At 31.6% G+C, this 24,467-nt stretch overlaps 1 protein-coding gene across 14 annotated transcripts in view; it reads left to right on the top strand.

Moving 5' to 3' along the window:
- Positions 1–24,467, top strand: part of BIRC6 (baculoviral IAP repeat containing 6) — a 190,377-nt gene that overhangs the window by 118,508 nt on the left and 47,402 nt on the right. For 13 of the 14 annotated variants that reach the window (XR_002783251.1, XR_002783252.1, XM_023537784.1 and 10 more), the window contains 13 exons: positions 76–184; positions 2,382–2,603; positions 3,485–4,265; positions 5,607–5,750; positions 6,186–6,315; positions 10,640–10,771; positions 11,709–11,876; positions 12,912–13,085; positions 14,351–14,547; positions 16,251–16,551; positions 18,375–18,592; positions 21,308–21,472; positions 22,311–22,479. Coding sequence is in view for 12 of the 14 variants with exons in the window: in XM_023537784.1 (XP_023393552.1) it covers positions 76–184; positions 2,382–2,603; positions 3,485–4,265; positions 5,607–5,750; positions 6,186–6,315; positions 10,640–10,771; positions 11,709–11,876; positions 12,912–13,085; positions 14,351–14,547; positions 16,251–16,551; positions 18,375–18,592; positions 21,308–21,472; positions 22,311–22,479 (2,910 nt within the window). In the remaining 2 variants the exon portion in view is untranslated. Of the gene's footprint in view, positions 1–75; positions 185–2,381; positions 2,604–3,484; positions 4,266–5,606; positions 5,751–6,185; positions 6,316–10,639; positions 10,772–11,708; positions 11,877–12,911; positions 13,086–14,350; positions 14,548–16,250; positions 16,581–16,630; positions 16,700–18,374; positions 18,593–21,307; positions 21,473–22,310; positions 22,480–24,467 lie in introns of those variants that run through there. The other variant, XM_023537792.1, reaches the window with a different exon arrangement.

The following is a 24,467-nucleotide window of genomic DNA, read 5'->3' as shown; positions in this document are numbered from 1 at the left end:
TAAAATTAAATTGAGCAAATCTTCCTATCCCATTTGCTTATTTAGCAAACCTTTTCTTTTGATTCTTTGTGCAAGATTTGAATAGCCCTTTACTTTTTGGAAGACTGAATGGACTCTCTTCTGACTCTACGATAGATATTCTTTACCAGCTTGGAACAACTCAGGATCCTGGAACAAAAGACAGGTATATAATGATCTCATTTTTAAATTAAGTTCACATATTCACGCAATAACATGTAGAGAATGTTATTTGTAATACTTTCTCCTTAGATCATTTTATAAAAGTTAAGACTGTTTATTATATTGTATATATACCTGTATGCTTTTCATATATTTGGACATGTTTTAAGCAAATTTTAACTTAAATATAATTCTTAATCATTATCGCTTCTGAGGAATGGAATGGAATAGAATAAAACATTAAATATATTTTTATGTGAACCATGTTGTGATGAAATCTTTATATGTGATGGAAACATTTTAGTTTGATGTAGTCCCATTTCTTTTTTTCTTTTGTTTAATGTAGTTCTTTCTTAATGTCTTCTGCTTTCAAACTGATAAGAGTTCCAAGTATTTTTGAAACATGTTATTGATGATAAATATTTGAGTGATGCTTTGGCATTCTCTAGTTTTATGTCTGTCATCTGTGTCAGAAGAACATACTTATAGAGTGAATATAAATAATCCTTGCGCTAGAGATTGTTTCTTGACTTATGTTACCCTTTAATATTTTGGTTAATTTATATTTAAATTTAATCATTTGATATTTTATTTCTTGCTTCATAAATTGACAAATCATTAATTTTTGGCAGGCACTTATTCATTTTGTAGGTATTTACTAAGTAGCTGCTGTATGCATGGCACTGTGCTAGATCCTAGAGAGACAAAGTTAATTAACTTTGGCTTTTTGCCCTCAGGGTTGAGGAGACAGCGCAGTGTCACTCACAGGGAAGATTTACATAGGTCACTCTTGGGGGTATGGGATAGAGCACCAGGCAGTAAAGGCATCTGGGAAAAATTATTTAATCACTGATAATATAATAGCTTTCACTTATTTTAGGTTAGTTGCTTTTATGTTCTCTTGATTAGAAATATTTAAATGATGTTTAACAAAGAAATTTAGTTTTAGCGTGATAGTTTCAAAATACAAAATAGGCTGACTTCTTTTTCATTAAGCCTTTTGCTTTATATAAACTATAATCGTATTATACTTAAAAATAAATTGGAATATTTTTTGACAAAGTAAATAGGAATTTGTGCCAAAGTTGAATCGTAATGGTTAATAAAGTTAAAAAAAACATTTTTAATTAGTGTTAATTACTTTTCTAGAACAGGTTTCTTGAAATCTTTTATGATTATTCAAGTTTTAATAGTTTTTATCATAAGAAGAAAATTATATTTAATAAAACTTAAATGTTTCAGAGTTTCAGAATTGAAGTTAATGACAAGACTGTTAGCTTCTGTGGACTGAGAAAATGCTACTCTTCTTTAACTGCCTCATCTTCCTTCTTTTTCTCTGACTTGTCTTTATTTCCTATTACATGAAATTTAAAGAGTACTATTTTTATCCTTCTGTCCTTCACTGTAGAGAGAGGATTAAGTAGTATTATATATCTTCCTATTCCCAATTCTCTTACCTGGAAGCAAAGAATCTGGAGGTTTAAAATAGAAATTTGAAAGTAAACAAAGACAAATATAGTGTTTTAAGAACTTGACAATGACTCTTATACCTTTTTGTTGTTGTTGTTGTTGTTGTTGTTGTTGTTTTTTAATACAAACTCCAAAGCATTGTTGCTTTAAAGATTCTTTTGCTCTCAGTGATTCCCAGCTCCGGGGGATTGAGGGTAGAGTGGCACTTGTGAAAATACATATGTTGGGACTATACTCTGTTGTCAGAGTTAAGGAAGGTGGGTGGCTGCTACTTGTATTTAGTGGATGGAGGTCAGAGGTTTGAAACATGCTGTATTGTGTGAGATTTTGCACAATGAAAAATTAGCCCTAGATTACTGCTCTCGGTTGTATGGATTTGTTATGAGAGAAAATTTAGAAGAAGGGTCGGTTAAGCTGTATATCCCATAATTCTAGATATTTATGTATTTTGTTAAAAATTAGGTAAGAATTCATCAGTGTTTATTTGTTGAATTATAGTTGTGTTATCTCAAACATTTTCATGGGTTAAGACTGGTAAGGTTATTGGAAAAATAGAACTCCTATATCCTTTTTCGCTCATATGTTTTTTTCACTCTTATTTTAGATTGAAATTATCAAGAACAATTAGTATATTATTTTCAGTAAACACATTGCTTGCATGCAGTGTGATGTTTATATTAAATGTCAGTTGCGGTATAATTGGTTATTTGAATACATTTTCTTCTTTTAAGAATTCAGGCCTTGTTAAAATGGGTCAGTGATTCTGCAAGAGTGGCTGCTATGAAGAGAAGTGGCAGGATGAGCTACATGTGCCCTAACTCTTCAGCAATAGAGTATGGTCTTCTGATGCCATCTCCTTCTCATTTGCACTGTGTAGCAGCAATTCTGTGGCATAGTTATGAACTGCTTGTAGAGTATGATTTACCAGCACTACTGGATCGAGACCTCTTTGAGTAAGTATGATTTGTGAAATCTTACCCCCCCCCCCCCCCAGTACTAGATTACTTTGGTTTTCACTGGATGAAACTATTTTATATGCTTATTGGGTTAAATATAATTGTTAATGTGTGTGCTTCTGCAGTTCTTAGTGTTTATCTTGTTTGGAAATTTATCCATCAGATTCTTTGTCCAATATGCAACTGTGGAGGAAAAGTATAGACAGAAATTTTGAAAGACTACTTCAGACAGTTTTTACATTTCGTTCATTACTTTTTAAAAACCTGTTCTGATTGTTCTGATAAGTAGTTTCCACTACCTACATTTTCTTCACCATACTCAGCTAAGACTTTGCTGAACTTGCTTCCTGATAACTGCGAAGTTTGTAGCAGAACATTATATTTATTTCTGGAGAGCTCCACTACTCATAAGCTTTGGCCTTTTGCCTTCTACTCTGTTATTTTCATATTTGGCTCTACCAGTTGGCATAACACATCACTAATTAGTGAAACTCACTGATAGTTTTTGATTTGCAAACATAATTTAAGCCATCAGTCATATCAAATTTGATCTAAACATTTCCTTGGTATAATTTTTCATTGTTTCTTTATGTGACTTTTTTGAGGTCACACAGAGAATAGTAGAAGCACTGTAATATAGATCTCTTGGTTTTCTGTACTCATTTTAAAAGTCTAACTTCCAGTTTACGTAAATACTTAAATAATGTATATCACAAGCAGTCTTCTTGAAATCATGTTATAATGTAATGGTATTTATTTCAAATAAACTGTAATTTTCATCAGAATATAGATTGATCTCTAATAGAAATATTTGGAATAGTGAGGTCTTTCTAAAAATATATATATGCTTGTTAACATGGTATGTTTTATTCCCCTAGGTTACTTTTTAATTGGTCCATGTCTCTTCCCTGCAATATGGTTTTGAAGAAAGCTGTTGACAGTCTACTTTGCTCAATGTGTCACATACACCCAAGTTATTTTTCTTTGCTCATGGGCTGGATGGGAATTACTCCTCCTCCAATGCAGTGTCACCACAGACTGTCCATGACAGATGATAGCAAAAAGCAAGACCTTAGTTCATCTTTAACAGATGATTCTAAAAATGCACAAGCGCCTCTTGCACTAACTGAATCACATCTGGCAACCCTTGCTGCTGCTTCTCAATCTCCAGAAGCTATCAAACAATTATTGGACTCAGGTTTGCCTTCTCTTCTTGTGAGGAGTCTGGCTAATTTCTGCTTTAGTCACATTTCTTACTCAGAAAGCATCGCTCAGTCAATAGATGCTTCCCAGGACAAACTCAGGCGGCATCATGTTCCACAGCAATGTAATAAGATGCCTATCACAGCAGACTTGGTTGCTCCTGTTCTTAGGTTTTTGACAGAAGTTGGCAATAGCCATATTATGAAAGACTGGCTTGGTGGGTCTGAAGTCAATCCACTATGGACAGCACTCCTGTTTTTATTGTGTCACTCTGGGTCTACTTCTGGAGGACATAATTTAGGTGCACAACAGACCAGTTCAAGATCAGCTTCTCTTTCTTCAGCTACTACAACAGGATTGACTACTCAACAGAGGACAGCGATTGAGAATGCAACTGTTGCATTCTTTCTGCAGTGCATTTCATGCCACCCTAATAATCAAAAGCTGATGGCACAGGTAACAGTAGAAAAACTGGCTTATGTTTTAGATGTCTCATTTTAATACGTCAGATAGCACTAGTGAAATTAGTTATGAAAGTGTCATGTATTAAGGCCAGGTGATGGTAAAGTTTGGAGTTGGGTGTGTTTAAGGATCTAAATTTAAACCGTAATTAAAATATAGTACTTACTTATATGTCCTTTATCCTCCCTCAGTTGTTACATAAATCAGTTATTCTTTTTGATGCAATAATGAGCAAATTCACTGAGATTTTAGGTATAGATCATATACTTTGAAAACTCTCCCAAATAACAAGAACAGACCCAGATAACAAACACTCGAGCTACTGGAACAGGACTGACCGCTCAAAGGTGGTCATTTAGTGCCTCATATACTTTGAGGCATTGCATTTTTTTGTAACTGGATTGCTACAAGTGTTGGTTTGATTCTAATGAAGCAGACATTAGAGTAGGTTTTAGATAGGAGACTCCTGACAAATCACATTAAAAATGTGAAGGAAGATTTTATTCTATTAAGTCTATAGGGTTACAAATCATGAAAGTTGAAATTATTTCAAGAATAACTACTTTTTGCCAGATTCTTCTTCTTTCTAACTGTTGTTTCTAGCTTTAGCAAGATGTTTAACATGTAAAATAGGGTTAGTAATACCTGCTTCAAACATTTTTTTAAGAGGATTAAATATTGTATTGTATACAAAGTACTTAGCATAGAATCTGTCTGAGACATGGTAGACATCAATAAATATCAACTTATTTTTACCTCCTTCCTTGATAGTGCTATTTTAGGTCAAACTTATTAATATCAAAAGGATAGCTATCATAATTTTCAAAAAATACCGAATGATTTAACTTTTTAAGAACAGCAGATACTTTACTGCCTAAACTAATTAATTATTGGGAAACTAAATCTGCTTAATGTGCCTAGTTAAAAAGAAATGCTTAAATTACCAATATTAACTAAGGCCATGCATATGGGTATTTGAAAATTCAGTTTGTGTTTTTAGGTAGCATGATACTTTGTGTTCCATTGCTTTCGTAATTTTTATTGTATTTTAACCACATTGATACTGACTAAAGTTAAAATTAAGTTGGTTATGCTGGGTATTTATAAAAACCCTGTAGTAGTAATTTCTCTTATCCATAGACATTTTTGTTGCACTTTTAACTTTTTATCTACTTCTGTGTTCATATATTTCAAGATGAAATAAGTATTCTTTAATTGCTGATCTGATGTATTCAGATATAGTTAATTCAAATTCTTAATTTTCCTCTTTATTCTTTAAAGTACAAAGCTGCAAATAAATACTGCATTTAACTTTGAAATCTCTTGCCTTGCCAGGTTCTCTGTGAGCTATTTCAGACGTCTCCTCAGAGAGGGAACCTTCCAACGTCGGGGAACATTTCAGGGTTTATACGTAGATTATTTTTGCAGTTGATGCTAGAGGATGAGAAAGTGACAATGTTTCTTCAGTCTCCCTGTCCAGTGAGTTTTCAACAGTTAAATTAATCTTTCATAGTTATCTGTGTTTGCGTAACGATATAATTTCACACCAGAGCTTGCAGTTATCTCTATGTTCTAATTCCGAATATAGCAAACTAAAACTAGAACAAGTTTTTTACATTATGATCTCTTTTGTACATTATAATCTCTTCCAGATAACCCTCTCTGCCTAGAATAACCTAATTGTACCTTACCTTGAATAGTGAAATTCGATGTGGGGAAAAGTGACATATATTAGGTATAATAATGCTAATGTAAAAGTTGACCAAGAAATCACATGATAATGTGCCAATTTTAAAACAAGCCCTTTATATTTTATACGCATTGTTGAATTTTTCATCTTTTTATGCCTTTGAAATTTTTCATGATACATATTTCAAAAAATGACATCATGATTTTTTAAAAATTCATTTTCAGCTCTACAAAGGTAGAATTAATGCTACTAGTCATGTCATCCAGCATCCAATGTATGGAGCAGGCCACAAGTTCCGTACACTTCATCTGCCAGTCTCAACAACATTATCCGAAGTTCTTGACAGAGTGTCAGGTAAGTCAGATTTAAATATTAATTTTTCTTTAATCTTATATTAGATGTATATGGAATTTTATTACTTTTATAACTTTATTTTACTGCATTCATTCACTCATTTAATGACGAGAAAAGGTCAAGATAACTTCACATTTTGAAGCATGAGTAAGTAGCCGATGAAAAAGGAAAAATGTGCATTCCAGCACCTGTAATTATTTGGTATAATGTGTTTATGTGTATTAATGACAGAATGGATAGTTGGAAATGTCAACAAGCTGTTAGAAGCCATTAATGGAATTTTCTCACAGTTACCATCTGGCTATTTTATAGTAGATGAATTCCAGGGTATTAGGTTGAATGACAAGATTCTAAGTAATAAACATTTACTGAATCTGAGAGGTAAATGAGTGGTCAAAAGATGAAAATAGGTAGAGTTGATTGGTGTGACTTTTTTGTTTAGAGTGTCAGTGAAGAAAGCAGAGAGATCTTTTTGCTAGATTTCTTGCCCGTGTTACAGAAGTGCTCAGATGATGCCTTTAAAAAACATACAGGTTATTAATGTATTAAAAACTTAGAGTTTTTGATGGCAGAATGCAGATCAGCTGTGGTCGGTTTGAGTTTATTGTCTAGAAATCCTAATCAGTGAATGAATTCATTGAGTATCTGCTAAATATTTGTAAGCACAGTAATTTGTCCTAGGGAAATGAAAGTGAACCAGGCACATATTCTGCCCCTCAAAGTATTTATGATCTTAATGTATGTTGCCAGATTAAAAAACAAGCTGGAAATTTAACTGCATTTTAATGTGAGTGCGTTTCTACCTGTATACATTAGAAGGAGTGCCTAAATTTTAAGTGACACCAGTAACTGAAGGATGTTAGGAGTATCTCAGAAAAAAAGCTGGAGATGTCTGTTTTTTAGGTGTAATACAAACCTAAAGGTTAGAATAAAAGTCTGGGTTGAAGAGATTTTGGAGCTGTTAAGTTAAACCACGTGAATGGATATGATCACTATGAGAAAATAAGGTAGAAAAGGTTCTTTTCCAGTTTTAGTCACTGCATCTAACACAAGCATGTACATAAAATTATAATATTTTCTTACCTTTTTAAAAATTACACAATAAAATGGGAGAATACTAAATAAATGAATAACTTTTTTCTTATTTGAAATTGTCTGCCTTATCTGTTACTGTTAACTTTTCTGAAAATTTGGTTTTACAACTTTTTTCTAACATAGCCCAGAAATTATCCTTTTATATGAAGACAAAAATGAGAAATTAATTAATTAAATGAAGATAGTAAGGAAGTGGGTAAGAGTACTGAAATTCAGCTGTTGAGGTTTATATGTTTAACTTGATAATGGAAAAAGATAGACATATTACAAAATAACTGGAAATTTAACATTTGTTTATCTTTCTATAAAAGAATGTTGTTTTAAAATATAATATTACATTTTTTAGGATATTTTACAGATGAGTTTCCTTCTTTTCCTGAAAATTAAAAAAAATAAAATAAACTGATTGCTTTGGAAAAATACTATATCCTAGTAAAAAATCCAAAAATAATTGTCCTGAGCAAACATCAAAAAGAAAATGCTGAATGTTAACCTCTAATTATCAATATTTTTGGTCCTTTAAAAGCGTGTTTATAATCTTTAGCCAATATATTTTATGATGTTTACATGTGTGTATATATTTTATCAACATATATAAAAACGAGTAATCCCAAATTATTTAATCGGTAATTTCACCCACTTCCTATAGCTTTGGACAATATTGTTTTTAATATTATGTGTCAGTATTTTGGCTTTCACAGATTTATGTCATTAGTTTTACACAGTTTGAGTACTATGTGCCTTCCAGTTTTCCTCATGTTTCTTATGATTTGGCTTTGTTGACTTTCTTGAATCTGTGGGTTTATAGACTTCATGAAATTGGAAAACTTTTTGACCATTATTTATTTTTTCAGATATCTTTTGTCTCCCTGTCTCCTCTCATTTGATGATTCCAATTCCACATTTATTAGGCCTCTTGAAATTGTTTTCACTGAAGCTTTGTTCCTTTTTCCCAGTATTTTTTTCTTCTGTTTAAAATTTTGGATGTCTAATCTTTTAGAATTTTTATTTGGTTCTTTCTTATATCTCCTTATCCTACATAAATAATACACACTTTCCTCTATCATCTTGAACATATTTGTCTTTTTTTTCTTTCTTCTTATTTTGGGTTGTATATTATTGCTTCTTTGCCTGGAAAATTTTATTGGATGCAGACATTGTGAAATTTTACTTTTTTGGTGCTGGATATTTTTGTATTCTAATAGATATTTTTTATTTTGTCCTGAGATGTATTCTGTTACTTCAAAACAGATCGTTGCATCTAGGGCCAGCTTTTACGCTTCATTAGGTAGGAAGGAACAGAGCACCTTTTAATCTAGGGCAGAACATACTGTAATTATGGAAATTTTTTATAAACCTATACTGTCTGGTACAGTAGCTGTTGAACATGATATTGTCTGGTGAGACCAAGGAACTAAATTTTTAATTTTAATGAATTTTAATTAAGTACTGTATTGGAATAGAAATAGGGTGCCATATTTGAAAATTGAGATATAGGGCTAATTTGGCTTCACTACTGAGGCACAACTCTTCTGAGAACTCTGTTAGAAATTCACTAGGCATTGGGAGTACTAGATATTCCAACCCTCATTTTAGACCCTGAGTTGGTCCACTTGCCAATTTTGGGTAGTACTTTTTCTGACTTTGGGTCGTTTCTTCACATGTAGTGCTCATCAGTATACACTAAAGACTCAAAGGAGACACTCTGTAGATCTCTGGAGCTTGCTTGCTATGCAGTCTTTCTCCTTGGCAATTTACCCTGTGAACTGCAGCTGGCTACCTTTCAGCTCTGTATCCTCACCTTAGGTGATACTTGGGTTGTGCTGAACGGTGGCCTAGGAAACTAGGCAGTAAACTGGAACAATCCTAGGGTTCACCTCATCTGATTCTACTCGCAGGTATCACTGTCCTGCCTTCCTGATGCCCAGTGTCTGAAAACTGCTATTTCATTTATCTTCCTAATTTCTAGTTATTTCAGGTGGGGAGAGTAAATCTGGTCTTGCTTATTTTTTCTTGGCCAGAATGGATTCCAGACCAGAACAATTTAAAACAAAGTTGAGAAAACTTTTTCTTAGTGATATCTTTTATTATTTGAATGGCATTTATTGAGATAACACTATATAAATTCTTATCACCTAATGATCTTTATGTTTTCTTACCTGATTATGCTATGAAATAATTGTTTGAGGGGTTTTAAATTATTACTTAAATATTTTACTCTGGCTTGTGTAACTATGTTTGCCATTTTGGGTTGCTTGGTGGTTTTTGTAAGTAAAATACATTGTTGCATTATGTATTTATTTATGGTGTTTATAAAAGGCAATCTGCAGTTAGGAAGAAGCTCTAGAAATTGAGGTCATTGCGATATTTTCACATACTCAAAGATAGCAGTAAAATAGGTAATACAAAAGATGCTGTTTTATCATATCATTGCACCTTTTTAACATAAATAATTGGATCATAATTGTGTTAATTTAGAAAAGTAAAAAGTTCATTAACCAGTGTCACCATAAAAATAAAAATAAATAAATTTTAAAAAAGAAAAGTAAAAAGAGAATTTGTATCCATCATAACCACTTAGTGAAAAATATTTCTGATATTAGAAAAGATTGTCTAGCTTTTTGAATTTCTTAAAGTACTATTAAATATGTTACTTTGTTATATAAGATTCCTAACTAAACAAAAGTAACAAAACAAGAAATTTGTTACTGAAATTTGTTCTTTACATTCCCACTTGTAGAATAAGTCGGAGTCTCCTGTAATGCTTTAGAATGAGTCCTGAGCTTCAGTTCCATATTTGCCCTTTACAGGTTATCAGTAATCTTGCTAAGGCTGTCCCTTATTTTTGAAAATAATATTCTTTCTTGATATACATGTTATGAGGAACAAATTAGACTTAGGTGGCAAGCATATTGAACTATGCTTAAAATAAAGCAAATTTTTCATGGTAATGGTTTTCATTGCCTCTAGAGGTAGTACTATTGTAATATATAATATTTTCTAGAGATTGGATTTTAAGTGTCCTGACTTTAGTACAGTGGTAAGTCCCTTTCGTTGATATTTGCAAAGATTAAATATTAGATTTTGCCTCACAATATTTCTTCTAAATCCATTTACAATGCATATATATTAGCGATAACATAATCTTGTATAATCTTCCACAGATACTATAGTTTCCCTTCTTAATGATTTTGAAAAGCAATGTATTTTACATAATATTGTCTTACAGATACACCAAGTATTACTGCTAAACTAATTAGTGAACAAAAAGATGACAAAGAAAAGAAAAACCATGAAGAGAAAGAAAAAGTTAAGGCAGAAAATGGATTTCAGGACAATTATAGTGTTGTTGTTGCTTCAGGTATGCTTTATGTTTTTTATACTCTTTATTTTGTTTGGTTTTCTATAAAATACAACAATTTAGATTTATAGAAACTACATGTAATAAAAAGTGTTAATACAAAAAGTGACATCATGATGTCTTCATATTAGTTATAAAACTATTATACCAGAAATCCATGACTCTTTGGCAGTGGAATTATTAACCTTATTTTATGTCCAAAGCTGACTGTATTTCACCAGATAATGAACTTGTGTGAATAGTTTAGATATTGAATTTTAACTTGACAGCATACAGAGAATTACACTCTTAAAAATCCACTAAATGTTAACAAATTTTTGTATAACCTTCCTGTTTTTTAAAAAAGCAAAAGCTCAGTGAAAAAACAGTCCCTAGTTTTCATTTATGTTTTGATGTGTTCATTACATAAAATTAGAAAATAAAAATAAAAGAAAATTGGTTGAAAAATGAGTTTTTACTGTTAGGTGCAAGAAGAAGAAAAAATGGCCAAGATAACTGGTAATTTTGGAGGATATATTCTTTCACATCAGTGTGATGATTTTAGTTCAAAAGAGAATGCTCAGCGTAGGTTCCCTTACTTCTCAAATAGTAGACTTCTGTATTGGTTTAATTTGTTCTATTTCAGAGAAAATTAAGAGCACATTTCCTACACACATTTGCACAAAACCACTTTCTAGTAAATAGATGGTCATCTGTATCTCATAGGCTGTAGTAGTTAGCCATATTTTTTACTTTCTTGGCAAATAGTTACAAATGCAGCCAAAATAATTCATGTAGTGTCATGAAGGACAAATAAAGTCAAGAGATCAGATATTAGAATAACTATTTTTGTCTTTTGTTATTAGGAATGTGGTGTTTTATTAAAATATCATAGAAATATACTTTTACTTCATTAATGTGTTGGCTATATAGAATTTTACTGATTCTTTACTTTTAGGGCTAAAATCCCAATCTAAACGTGCTGTGTCAGCTACACCACCTCGCCCACCATCCAGGAGAGGAAGGACAATGCCTGATAAAATAGGAAGTGCTTCCTCAGGAGCAGAGACTGCCAACAAAATAATTACTGTTCCAGTGTTTCATCTGTTCCACAAATTCTTGGCAGGTAATGTTCACAATAATAAAATATCTTTAAGAAATTTAATAATTTTACAACTATATAAATCAGACATGTAATCTCCAGGATCATGTTTAATCAGATGCTGTTGATGAGATAAACGAACTACTGACTTTGTCCATACAATTGCAAAAGAAGTGAGAACAAAAAAAGAGATTAGCCTATTACATATCCTTTTAACACCATGTTGCATATTTATGCTTTACTAGCTTCCTAAATTTTGCTTTCAATGTGCCATAAAATGATAAGTAAAATTAATGTTTTAGGGAGTTCATGACAAGTTGTATATGAAGCATTATGAGGCAAATTTTAAATAACTAGTTCTAGCAGTAGAACTCTTAGATATATCACTAATGGTTAAGCAGTATTTTCTCCTCAGCTAAAACATATTCTTTGACCATAGTATTTTCTATTGGTCAAGGTGATAACCATTTTACCTCTATTTTTGTACTGTATCATAATCAAATTTTCAACTAATTTTGAATGGGTTTTCTTTTTTAGCTTTACATTGTTGACTTAAATCTAGGAGAGGTCAGCAAACTATGGCTTGTGGACTGGATGCCTCTTAAAGTTTATCGAAATACAGCTGTGTCCATTTATTTTTGTATTGTCCATAGCTCTATTTATGCTACAGTGGTAGAGTTAGTAGTTGCAACAGAGACTGCTTGGTCTCCTTTAGTTGCAATATTTATTATTTGGCTTTTTATAGGAAAGATTTGTCAACCCCAGATTTATAGGAATATCTATTTCTTTGTTTCTATCTGCTGTGGCTCAGAACATCTTGGCCCACCATTTGGTTAGTGACTAATTAACACTTTCTACAGACATTATTGTTCACACGTGTCAGAAATAGATTTAATTTTGGTAAACTTTGCATGGGCTGATTTTAAATTGTTTTGAATTTGGTGTCAGAATCAAACTCCCACCTATAGTTCAGTAAAATCATTAAGTAATTGATTAAATTGAATCAAGTAAATGTCTCCCTCGCGGATTCCAGGTTTAACTTGGTTCTGTCATTTTTAGGCCAGCCATTGCCAGCTGAAATGACCCTTGCCCAGCTTTTAACTCTCCTATATGACCGAAAACTTCCTCAGGGTTACCGCTCAATAGATCTGACTGTTAAATTGGGATCAAGAGTTATCACAGACCCAAGTCTGTCAAAAACAGATTCTTTTAAAAGACTACACCCTGAAAAAGGTATGTGTATGATATTTCTTTAAAATTCTAGTCTGTATTCCGAGGAGGCAGGAGTTTCTATAGCTGATGACTTAACTTACCTCTTTTTTTGTACATCAAATTATGATAAAGATATTTTTCTTTATGGCTGAGTTATTTGTAAATATTAAAAAATTGCCATTCTTACTATTGGGAATTAATCTTAATTCCTCTTATAGTATCACTTATGAGCGCATGTGCTTTAATTTCTAATGTTATTTCTGCATGAGATATGTGAATTCTGTATCATTTTGTAATCAAAGTGAGAATCCCAATTTACAGTTTTCAATTTACCAATCATTTATGTAGAGTGGTATTTATGCTCAGAAACATTTTTTCCCCTCAGACAAAAGTGGATCATACATTTTTATTTTTACTTATGTTTTCCATTCAATATTTCTAATGTGAATTTTTATTGCCTGCTTTTTTCATGTAGATATAACAGAATCGATTTGTTCCCCAATTATTGAAACATTCTGATTCTTTCCAATTTTCACTACTATAAATGCTATTTAAGCAATGATTTTTTTTAGCATGCTTATGGTATATTATTTTTCCTTTCTTTTTATGGTTAAAGTTCAATATTTAATTATTATTAGCCTTTTGTATTCTTTGGTAAAGTTTAGTACATTTCCTTTACCCAAAGTTTCAGCAGGATTTTTTGTCTTTTTTAATGTTTATATGGTCTGGTTATGTGTGAATATACTTACCATTTGGTTTTCCTTTATGAATAATTCAAAGCTAAACCAATATGGTATAATTTTTAGTTTTCAGTAAGAAGTCTTTCTTATTATTCACTTTTTCCTAATTGGAGCTTTAGAGCATTGCATGTGCATATATTAATGTTTGCTGTGAGTCTCTGAGGACTTACTTATTTTACATAGAATGTAATGTACAGCTATGCCCTAAAGGACAATGCTCTTCAAACTTCAGTATGCTTATAAACTACCTACATACAGAACATTGTTAAATGCATATTCTTATTCAGTAGGCCTAGGATGGGAGCTGAGATTTTACATTTCAAAAGCTCTTAGGTGATGCCAGAGCACTAATGGTCCATGGACCACACCTTGAGTAGCAAGACTATAGGAGGCAACATCAAAAGTCATTTAAACATTTTTGTAGCATCTAGCCTTAATACAGCTGTATCGTGATAACTGAACTATATGCTCTTTTTTTGATTTGAAACATGACAATATCTGCTTTGTAAATGGAAGAATATTACTTTTTATAATTTATTGTTTTAGATCATGGAGATTTACTTGGTAGCTGTCCGGAAGATGAGGCTCTCACTCCAAGTGATGAATGTATGGATGGACTATTGGATGAATCTTTACTTGAAACCTGTCCCATTCAGTCACCATTACAAGTTTTTGCAGGAATGGGTGGACTGGCTCTTATTGCAGAAAGATTACCTATGCTTTATCCAGAAGTAATTCAACAGGTAAGATAAGGTTTCTAATTAACTATATCAATTCAATTTACTGCTCTTTGTTCTTTTTTTTTTCTTTTCATTTATAAACTCTTTTTCAGTTTTATTGAGAAATATTTTGTTTGTTTTTTAACTTATATTAAGCTTTTGGAGGTACCCTTTCACTTACATTCTGTGAGTATTATGTATATATATAATTTCAAAGTTCCACTTACACAGAGCTTTATGTGAATTAGTCGGTCCTGAAGAAATGTCGAAGACTGAGCATATTTGCCTAATTGATTACACTGTAGTATTTACCTTGATTTTTATGGTTGTCACACTGTAACTTTTGTTTCTATGCTTCTTTAGGTATGATATTAATTATGAATGCTACTGCAAATGGGAGGGTAAAATAGTGTATACTTCTATCCAAATATGTTATGTTTTTTAAATAGCTTTTATTCCACTTTTAGGGCCATTTCTTTTTTAGATAGTTTAAAAAAACATTTACTTCTTTACCTGCGCATTAATGTTACTGTTATTGATGTGCATATATTCAGTTTGCTTTTATTAGTGGGGGGAAGTATGGTGCACAGAGAGTTATAAATACAAAGCTCTTTATGTTTGTTGAAGAAGGTAGGGGAATTATTCTAATTACATGTTCTCAGTACATATGTACCTGTGTTGATTTCATAGGGCTGCTGTGACAAATGACCACAAACTGGGTGGCTTATAACTACAGAAATTTTTCTCATGCTTTAGGAGGCTATAGGTCCAAAATCAGGTATCAGCAGAGACATGCTCTTTATGATGGCTCTTGGAGAGAATCCTTTCTTCCTTCCTCTTAGCTTCTGATGGTTGCTGACAGTGAATGGCATTCATTTGCTTATAGCTGCATCACTCCAGTTTCTGCTTACGTTTTTATGTAGCCATCTTTCTTGGGTGTCTGTATCTCACTGTCCTTATTAGAATACTAGTCATTGGATTTAAGGTCTACCCTAATCCAATATGACCTCATTTTAAGTTAATTACATCTGCATAGACCCTGTTTCCAATTAGGATCACATTCTCAGGTCCTGGGCTCCTTGGAAAAATTCTAGGATTGGGGCAGGGGATTTGTATCCATATCCTGCAGACTAGATACAGAAGCCTGCTTTAAGGGGGTCATACTAGCCAAGTCCAATTCTATCAGGGCATCAAATATAATAGTATAGTAACAGATGATAACCTATAGAATAAAATTAGAATCCATGTTGATATAAATTAAGAAATGAATGAATAAGTAAATAGATGAAGAAGAAGGAAACATTTTTGGTTACATTTCAGTGCCAACTAATAAATGTAGAAGGAATGATAGAATTAGAAAGTCACCATTTGGCAACCACTGTAGTAATTATTGTTTTAGGCAAGAATTATAAAAATACTAGTTCTAACAGATCAAAGTTTGGTGAGAAACAAGATATTTACATAGTCTCAAAGAATCTGTCTACAGATACTTAACTAATTACAAAGCAGAAAATAGTAAATTCGAAGTAGAGGTACTTGGCAGACACCATCATACTCATGATATCATGTAACTCCTGTGTTTGGAAGCTCTTTGAAAAAAAAAGTCTCTCTTGATATTTATATTTCTGTATTTTAAAGAGATAATTTGAAGTCAAGTCATTAATTTGAACTTGATTTTGAAACATGCATACAGCCAAACGAAAGTGTTGTTTGTTTGTTTGTTTTAGGTGAGTGCCCCAGTCGTAACATCTACCACTCAAGAAAAGCCAAAGGATAGTGATCAGTTTGAATGGGTGACCATTGAACAATCAGGGGAATTAGTTTATGAAGCACCAGAAACCATTGCAGCTGAACCTCCACCTATCAAGTCAGCAGTACAGACCATGTCTCCCATACCTGCCCATTCTTTGGCTGCTTTTGGATTATTTCTTCGTCTTCCGGGCTATGCCGAAGTGCTACTGAAAGAGAGAAAACATGCCCAGTGCCTTCTTCGATTGGTATTGGGAGTGACAGACGATGGAGAAGGAAGTAAGTATTTAGTGTTATTAATGAAACTTAACATAGGTGAGTTGTGTTAAAAGTTATTTAGATTGTTGCCTATTATTAATCATTCCTTTCTTTCATAGTTAAGCTACGAGATGATTTGATATGGGCAACTTAGTTCCAATAATAGATATAATAAATCCTAAAGATTATCTTCATTTTAATTTCTTTATCCATTCAAAAGTTATTTACTGAGTACTCACAAAACTGCTGGACATTGTTGGAGGAATTTAAAGATGAGGCAGGTATTTAGATCCTAGCCACAAGTAGCCAGTGTCCTCCACTAACAGCAATGAGGAATGTATATAAACATATAGACATCATAAGTTATAAAAGCCTTGAGAGAGGTATGGCATTATGGAGTATCGCAGGTGTGAGGTGATTTCCTTTCTACCCAGTGATGTGAATAAAGTGGCATAGCAGTTTTTAATGAAGCCACGAAGGATTGCAGTTGAGTTGAGTTATGTCAGAAAGAAGGAATGGTTTTAGTGGTATTTGTATGCTTAGAATATATGAGAAGTGATAAGTTAGCAGATGAAAATCTGCCTAAAAAGCAACATCAAGAGTTCATTTTAAAAGCTGATACTGGCAACAGATCATAGAATGGTAATTAAGAAATTCAGATTTTATTCTGAATAGGAAGATTTATTAAAACATTAACAAAGTGGTGATGTGATGAGAGTATTTTTTAGGAAAGTGAATCTGGTACCAATATTTAGATTAAAGAGAACAGAATGAGGAAAATAACATATGATCATATGTTCCATAATACAATAATATAGAATAATAATAGAAAACTATGGTGATTTTGTCAATTGGCCTGGCAATTTTATTTAATAGAAGGGAATAGAAAAATCACACTTAGGATGGCCTGTGAAGTAGATTTTCATTTGATTTATTTCTACTTCTTCGGTTAATGATCATTCTATTTGAAAATTAATTTTTTTTTTGTTTTTTTAAAGTCATGGTTTTGATTAGAGGTGATAGCTTTCACATGCCATTTAGAAAGAATTCACTGTTAGATCATTAGACCCTGTACCACAAAGTACATTTAATAAAACTGAGTTTATTTGTGAATCCTGTAACTCTGAAACTTTTGAACATTCAAAGCATATACTTTTTCTTTTGCATTTTCATATTGATAAGATTCTTTAAAAATGTTTAAACTATTTTAGTTTTTAAAAAATAGTCGTTACTAAATGACAGCTGCTACATACTAAATAGTCCTGGTTGTTTGGTTTCATACATAAATTGCATGTACTTCAGTAGATCAGGAATTTCTAATTATTTGATCTGATATTCCTTTCTGCAGTGATTGTCTCATCCACAAATTCATGTAGCAATGGGGTTTTTTTGTTTGTTTTTGTTTTTGCATTTGACACTTTTTTTCTAGCTAGAAAGCTATATTTCAAACAAAACAAAATAGTTTCATTCTTTCATTATCTGTTCATGGTTGAAACTACAACGAAGGCAAGCAATTATTTTCATATTGTTGTAAGAAACTTTTAATGCTTCTTTTAAAATTATGTTTTAGTTTAAAATTTAGTTTATAATAAATTTGAAAGTCTAACTATTATATGAACATATTTCAACTTCTTTTTGGAGTTTTATATATGGTGTCTTACAGAGCTTTCACAGATGCTACTTATATTAAATTTTAAGATACTACTATTATATTTGTGGTTTTTGGCTTGTTTTCTAATGGTATAATTTTCTATTACATTGTCATTAATTTGTGATTCCGTATATTTTTCCTTATTGTGTTTTCAAGTATTTTTAATTTTGAGTTCTTCTCTTTTTTAATCTAGGCCATATTCTACAATCTCCATCAGCCAATGTGCTTCCAACCCTTCCTTTCCATGTCCTTCGTAGCTTATTTAGCACTACACCTTTGACAACTGATGATGGTGTGCTTCTAAGGCGGATGGCATTGGAAATTGGAGCACTACACCTCATTCTTGTCTGCCTCTCTGCTCTGAGCCACCATGCCCCGCGGGTTCCAAACTCTAGTCTCAATCAAGCAGAGGTAGGTTCAAGTTTAATTCTTTAGATTATGAAAAACTAAGTCAGATTCACAGAGTACAGAATATAGATTTTTCTGAAGTAATTAATATTTCAGAGACTTGTGTGTTCCTTTTTGGCCCCTGAAGCAAAGAATATTTAAAAGAGACACTGTGAACTAATTGTTCTCTATCAGGCTCTTTAAGAAAACTATGAATTACCCCATCTACTTGAAAAGCAGGAAAGATTTAATAGTTTAATGAGCTACTAGGATATGCTGAATTTATACTGTGATTTTTGTTCCTTTCCTTAATTGAACTTTAGAGAGTCATATTATTGAATGGTAGCTTCTAGCCAGTACAGTAAGACAAGAGAAAAAAAAAAAACAAAGAAAAGAAGAAATAACCCTCATTATTTCAAGATAATGCTATCGTGTCTGTAGAAAAATCCAAAGTAGTTAATGGCATAAGTGAGTTTAATGAGGACATAATATTCAGGTACAGTAAATAAAAAGTTATTTATATTTCAGCAACAACATAAAATGAGCTTATTAAAGATATCTTAGAATAGTAACAAAAAAATACCTGTGAATAAATCTGAAGAAATATGTACATAAAATATGTGAAAATTTTTAAAAGAAACAGTGTATTACCAACTTTTTTTCATCCAAAACACTAAAAAGAGAGTGAAAATGGAAGCCACAGAATGAGACACTATGTTTGTGACTATCTGATAAAGAACTTGTATCAAGAATATTCAGAGAACTTCAAAAATTACAAAAGAAAAAGGCAGAAAACCCTATAGAGAAATAGGTGAAATGGTAGAATGGGTACTTCACAAAAGAGTCTATCTAAATATCTAAATAATGAGAAAAAATGATCTGTTTCATTGGTTATTGGAAAAGTACAAACAAAAACCTTTAATATACTACAACTACACACCCATCAGAAGGTGTAAAATTTGAAACACAACACAGATATTACGTCATCATCCTTTATAATAATATAAAGACAGTAGATTGGATAAAATAAATAATGTAAAAATGATAGAATGGACAAGTAAGTTGTAGTGGAATATTGTAAACTGTTGAAAGAAAACAAATAACAGCCAACTGCATGTAACAGCATTAATGAATTTCACAAATACAGTTAAAATGCCAGACATAAAGGAATTTATACAGCATGATGTTTAAAAATTAGACAAAGTAAAACTCTGGTGACTAGGGTTTCATGCTTAGGTGGTAAAGTTATAAAGAAGAATGAGGAAGTAATGAGTATAAAAATTAGAATTATAATTAGCTTTGTAGAGGAATGAGGGTGTGACAAATAGGAAATGGAACGAGGACAATTTCTTACATGCAATGATCTTTAATTTTTGAGCTGCACAGTTCAATAAGTGCTTGCAATTAATTGAACTTGATCTATTTGTTTTGTGTTCTTTCTGTATTTGTTATACTTCACATTTTCAAATCTTTTTTAAAAAGAGCTGTTTTTATTAATAACCTTTATCATTCTACTGGTAAATGTTTATATGGTAATAAAATGTTCATGATTTCTTTTAACATTTTATCTTATAAAATGTAAAAGATGGAATTCCTCAATCTTAGATCCATAAAACTATATTGCACATCAATTTATAAAAGTATCGTTTGTATGTATTATTCCTTAGAAAATATTCTCATTAAAGAAAACACAAAGAAAACACAAAGATATTACTTGTAAGTTACCCTTTAAACTAATATTTAATTGCAAATGTTTTGAGGGTACATAGTATGTTAAATTTAATGAAAAATCTTTAAAGGAGGATTGTCATTACAAAATTAATTTTACAATCCACAAAAATAATAATGAGTTGACTTTTACAGAGTTTGAGGTTATTTTCAAAGACCAATGGTTCTGTCATTTTTTTCTGTCTGTTCATTATTTACATTTTTAATATGTTCTCTGTTCTCAAAAGAGATTTTTCTATACATCACATTCTGAACAAGGAAGAAATTAAGAATTACTGCTTCTAGAAATAGAAGCAATCTTGCTTACTGTGATAAAAAACTTATGATACCATCACAGAGTTTTCTTGATATATGCTTTTACTAAGATTCATCCTAAAAGATCTGGCTCATGTTCCTATTCTTTTCACTGTTTTCTCTCTTTAATTTTGAGTCATTGACTCTTAACAGCCCTAAAGTGCTTTACCCCGTTTTTTCCTGATAAATATTTTTAAATCTTTATTTATTTATTTTTAAATATGCATATTTGTTACTCATTTTCCTTCCATTAACCCTTGGCAACTACCAGTCTGCATTCTGTCTTTGTGTATTTACCCACTCTAGATATTTCATGTAAGTGGAATCATACAATATGTTACCTTTTGTGCCTGTCGTCTTTGACTTAGCATAATGCTTTTGAGGTTCATCCATGTAGTATATATCAGTACTTCATACACTGAATAATATTCCATTGTATGTATATACCACAATATATTTATTCGTTCACCCATTGGTGAGTGTTTTTACTTTTTGGCTATTGTGAATAGTCTTGCTGTTTTTGAGTATCAGTTTTTATTTCTTTGGTTGTATACCTAGGAGTGGAATTGCTGGGTCACATAGTAATTCTTTCTTTCATTTTTTGAGGAATTTCCACACTGTTTTTCCATAGAGGCATAACTATTTATATTTCTACTGATAAATATTTTTAAGGATAAATAACACCAAATAGTAATAAATTTTTATTTTTGTTATAAGCCACAGGTATCAAGCTCTCATAACCCTACATCAACAGAAGAACAGCAGTTATATTGGGCCAAAGGGACTGGCTTTGGAACAGGCTCTACAGCTTCTGGATGGGATGTGGAACAAGCCTTAACTAAACAGAGGCTGGAAGAGGAACATGTTACTTGTCTTCTGCAGGTATATTTGGAAAGTTGATATTGTCAATGATAATAGCTAAATTATTTTTTGTATTCGTATTGATTTTTAAGCATCAATGACTGTCCAAGTCATCCTCAGCTACTTTTATGAAGCCAGTTATGCTCCTTCCTCTCAGTGCATTTAAGATGCCACTGGACAAAAACTGCTCTTCCCCACTTGTAACTCTAAACTACTTCCCCTCTCAGTTAGCTTCTTTGAGAAGAAAGTGACGAAGATGAAATTATTTAATAACTAGAATACCTGCCTTTTTCTAGTCATCTTCTCACCTAAAGTGCTGAATCAACTCTTTTTTAAAAAAATTATTTATATCTTTCTTTCTTAGGCTGTTCTATGACTTTTCTAGAATCAGGAAAGATGAACTAGTATAGAAATGAGAAGGGGAGTTGCTTAAAGATTAGCTTTAGTTCCCGCATCGACTAAATGATTAAAATTGAGTCTTTAAGCATTTATTTTCTGCAGTTCTAGAATGATAGGCTCATTTTAGTATAAAATTCTGAGATTCCATCATCTCCAAATTGTAAATTGAATTTATTCAATAAAACAAATAATGTCAGAGTTGCTACTAAGGTTTTAAATTTGTGTTCTTAGGTAGATTGCTTCTATATGTCTAGTCATATGTAGTCCCTCACCATTCAAAACATATCCTTGTCTTTTGAAAGTCTAAAGAAAAAATGTCTCATTTTTAGAGCATATAGTACAAGACATTGATTTAGTTGAAGATATATATTCTTGCTGTTCAGACTGGATATGTAACAAAACATGGCTTCTGAAGTATGTGAAGCCTAAATGCAATTTAAATCCAGCAATTTTTTTTTAGGTTCTTGCAAGTTATATAAATCCTGCGAGTGGTGCAGTAAATGGAGAAGCCCAGTCATCTCATGAGAGCAGAGGACAGAACAGTAATGCTCTTCCTTCTGTTCTTCTGGAGCTTCTTAGTCAGTCCTGCCTCATCCCAGCCATGTCATCTTATCTACGAAATGATTCAGGTAAATCACATTGTAATTAGTCCTTTGAAATATCTTAGTGGATGAATACTTTTGTTTACTTATCATTATCAGTTTGAATAATAAGATTCAGTTTAAATATTAGATATTATTGTCCCTCAATATATGTAGGTATGAGTTTGATGGATTGATTTATTCAAAATTATTCTGGAAATATTTAGTTGTTTTGGGTGGCCTCTAATTTGATACTATGTAGTCACCTGTCCTAGAACACAATAAAATGAAGACATTCCTTAGTGTTCTTACTTGGTTTTAGCACATTGGACTAACATGAAGTCAGTAACATAACTCTGTTAGGCAACTAAATGTAGCAATTTTAGTAATTTTAAAAATACAATTTAAAATTTTCTCTTTAAAGAACTTAGTAGACTTTATTAAGAGAGTTGTTAGAAAAATTATGAAACAGTAAATTCGAAGCCATAGCTTCAAGGTAAGAAACTAGAACACTTCGTATTAGGGTTTCTTACCTTCCAGTATTCTTTAAAAAAAAAAAATGATAAAAGCTTCTATAGAGAGAAAGTAGTTATTTTCATGAGAGATTTTAGGATAGGAAAATCTTTGTATAAAGGATGTGTTTATTTTAATTTCAGCATTCTGACTTACATTTATTATAGCTATGTTATTCTGAAAGTTGTACTGTAAACAAGGATTATTTTTCTCTAGCCACTGTCACTTAAATTTATGCTGTTTAATAAGCTTGCAGATACTCCACTGGCCACTAGATGGAGATCCTCTTTCTTGGCTGGAAATATTTTGAAAAATATATGAATGTGGAGTTAACAAGTTGAATGTTGTTACTTCAGAGTTCCTTACGTTCACCTCATCTCACTTCCATTTTTTGAAAATGACATGTTTCTATGTTCAGTAAACAGTACCACTGAGCACATTAAATTACTTGCTATTAATTTAGTGAAACATGCTAAAAATCATTTACTAAAGTGTTATAAGAATATATTTTTAGTGCTAGTTTCATAGTATGGAGGTAAATATAAGTATCATTTCAAAGTAGAAAGGGAAATTAGAGTTATCCAGTTCAGTCTTTTAGTTTAAAGATTTGGAAAGAACAAAAGAGAAAAAATGAAATCCAGAATTTTATTCATTTGGTAAAGTTTAACTTATTAGCAGTAATATGGTCATTATTAAATTTACATATTTTTTAAATTCAAAAGTGAGATGTAGATAGATTTTATCAGTATGGAAAAGAGAAAAGAATAAATAATATATGTGATAGAGGAATGTAGAATGAACAAGCACAAGACTTTTTTATTGGGAACATTATAAAATATCTATTATTTTGGCTGCTTAGCTAAATGATGGTATATACTAGTATTAAAATTTTCTGAATTTCAAAGTATTGGTTTGACATTTCCATAATTAGCTATGGTGGGGCAAAGCCGATTATTGCAGGCTTTAGTATACCATCTGATTATCTTCACACTGGATTTTTTGTGTCCGAAGTTCTTATTATTATATCTTATCTTTGGTTATATTCCTTATAAATTCGGTATTTCAGTTTAAGTTGAGTATACTATTTGAGTATAAAGTTAATTTTGTCGTTACAGTAACTGTCTTAATTTAAATATGATCACATTCTTTAAATCCAAAAGATACTACTAAAAATTTACTTGAATGTAAGTGTACAATTGAAAACTTACCCATATTTTTAAGTCTCAGGGCAACCAAAGGGCCTTTGTTCTTTGAAGGCTAGAAATTGTATTAGTGCTATTAAATGCAAAATACTGATTTGATACTGGTAGGAAATATATTTTCACTTATGAAAATAGTTATTTTGTTTAATACACATGCCTGAGACACAAATAATTAGAAATGATTGAGCTATCATAACACATAGTACTTTATATTTATAGTTTTCTTTATAATAGTTTATTTGAAACTTTTGAGATGTAATATGCCATTTCTTTGCAGTTATAATAAAGAAACTGCTAGAAATAGGTGAAAATTTGAAAAGA

The sequence above is a fragment of the Pteropus vampyrus genome, unplaced genomic scaffold (genome assembly GCF_000151845.1).
Source record: "Pteropus vampyrus isolate Shadow unplaced genomic scaffold, Pvam_2.0 Scaffold200, whole genome shotgun sequence".
In the NCBI taxonomy this organism is placed as follows: domain Eukaryota; kingdom Metazoa; phylum Chordata; class Mammalia; order Chiroptera; family Pteropodidae; genus Pteropus; species Pteropus vampyrus.
The sequence above is the reverse complement of the archived record's forward strand: the minus strand, read 5'-3'. Positions and strand labels throughout refer to the sequence as shown.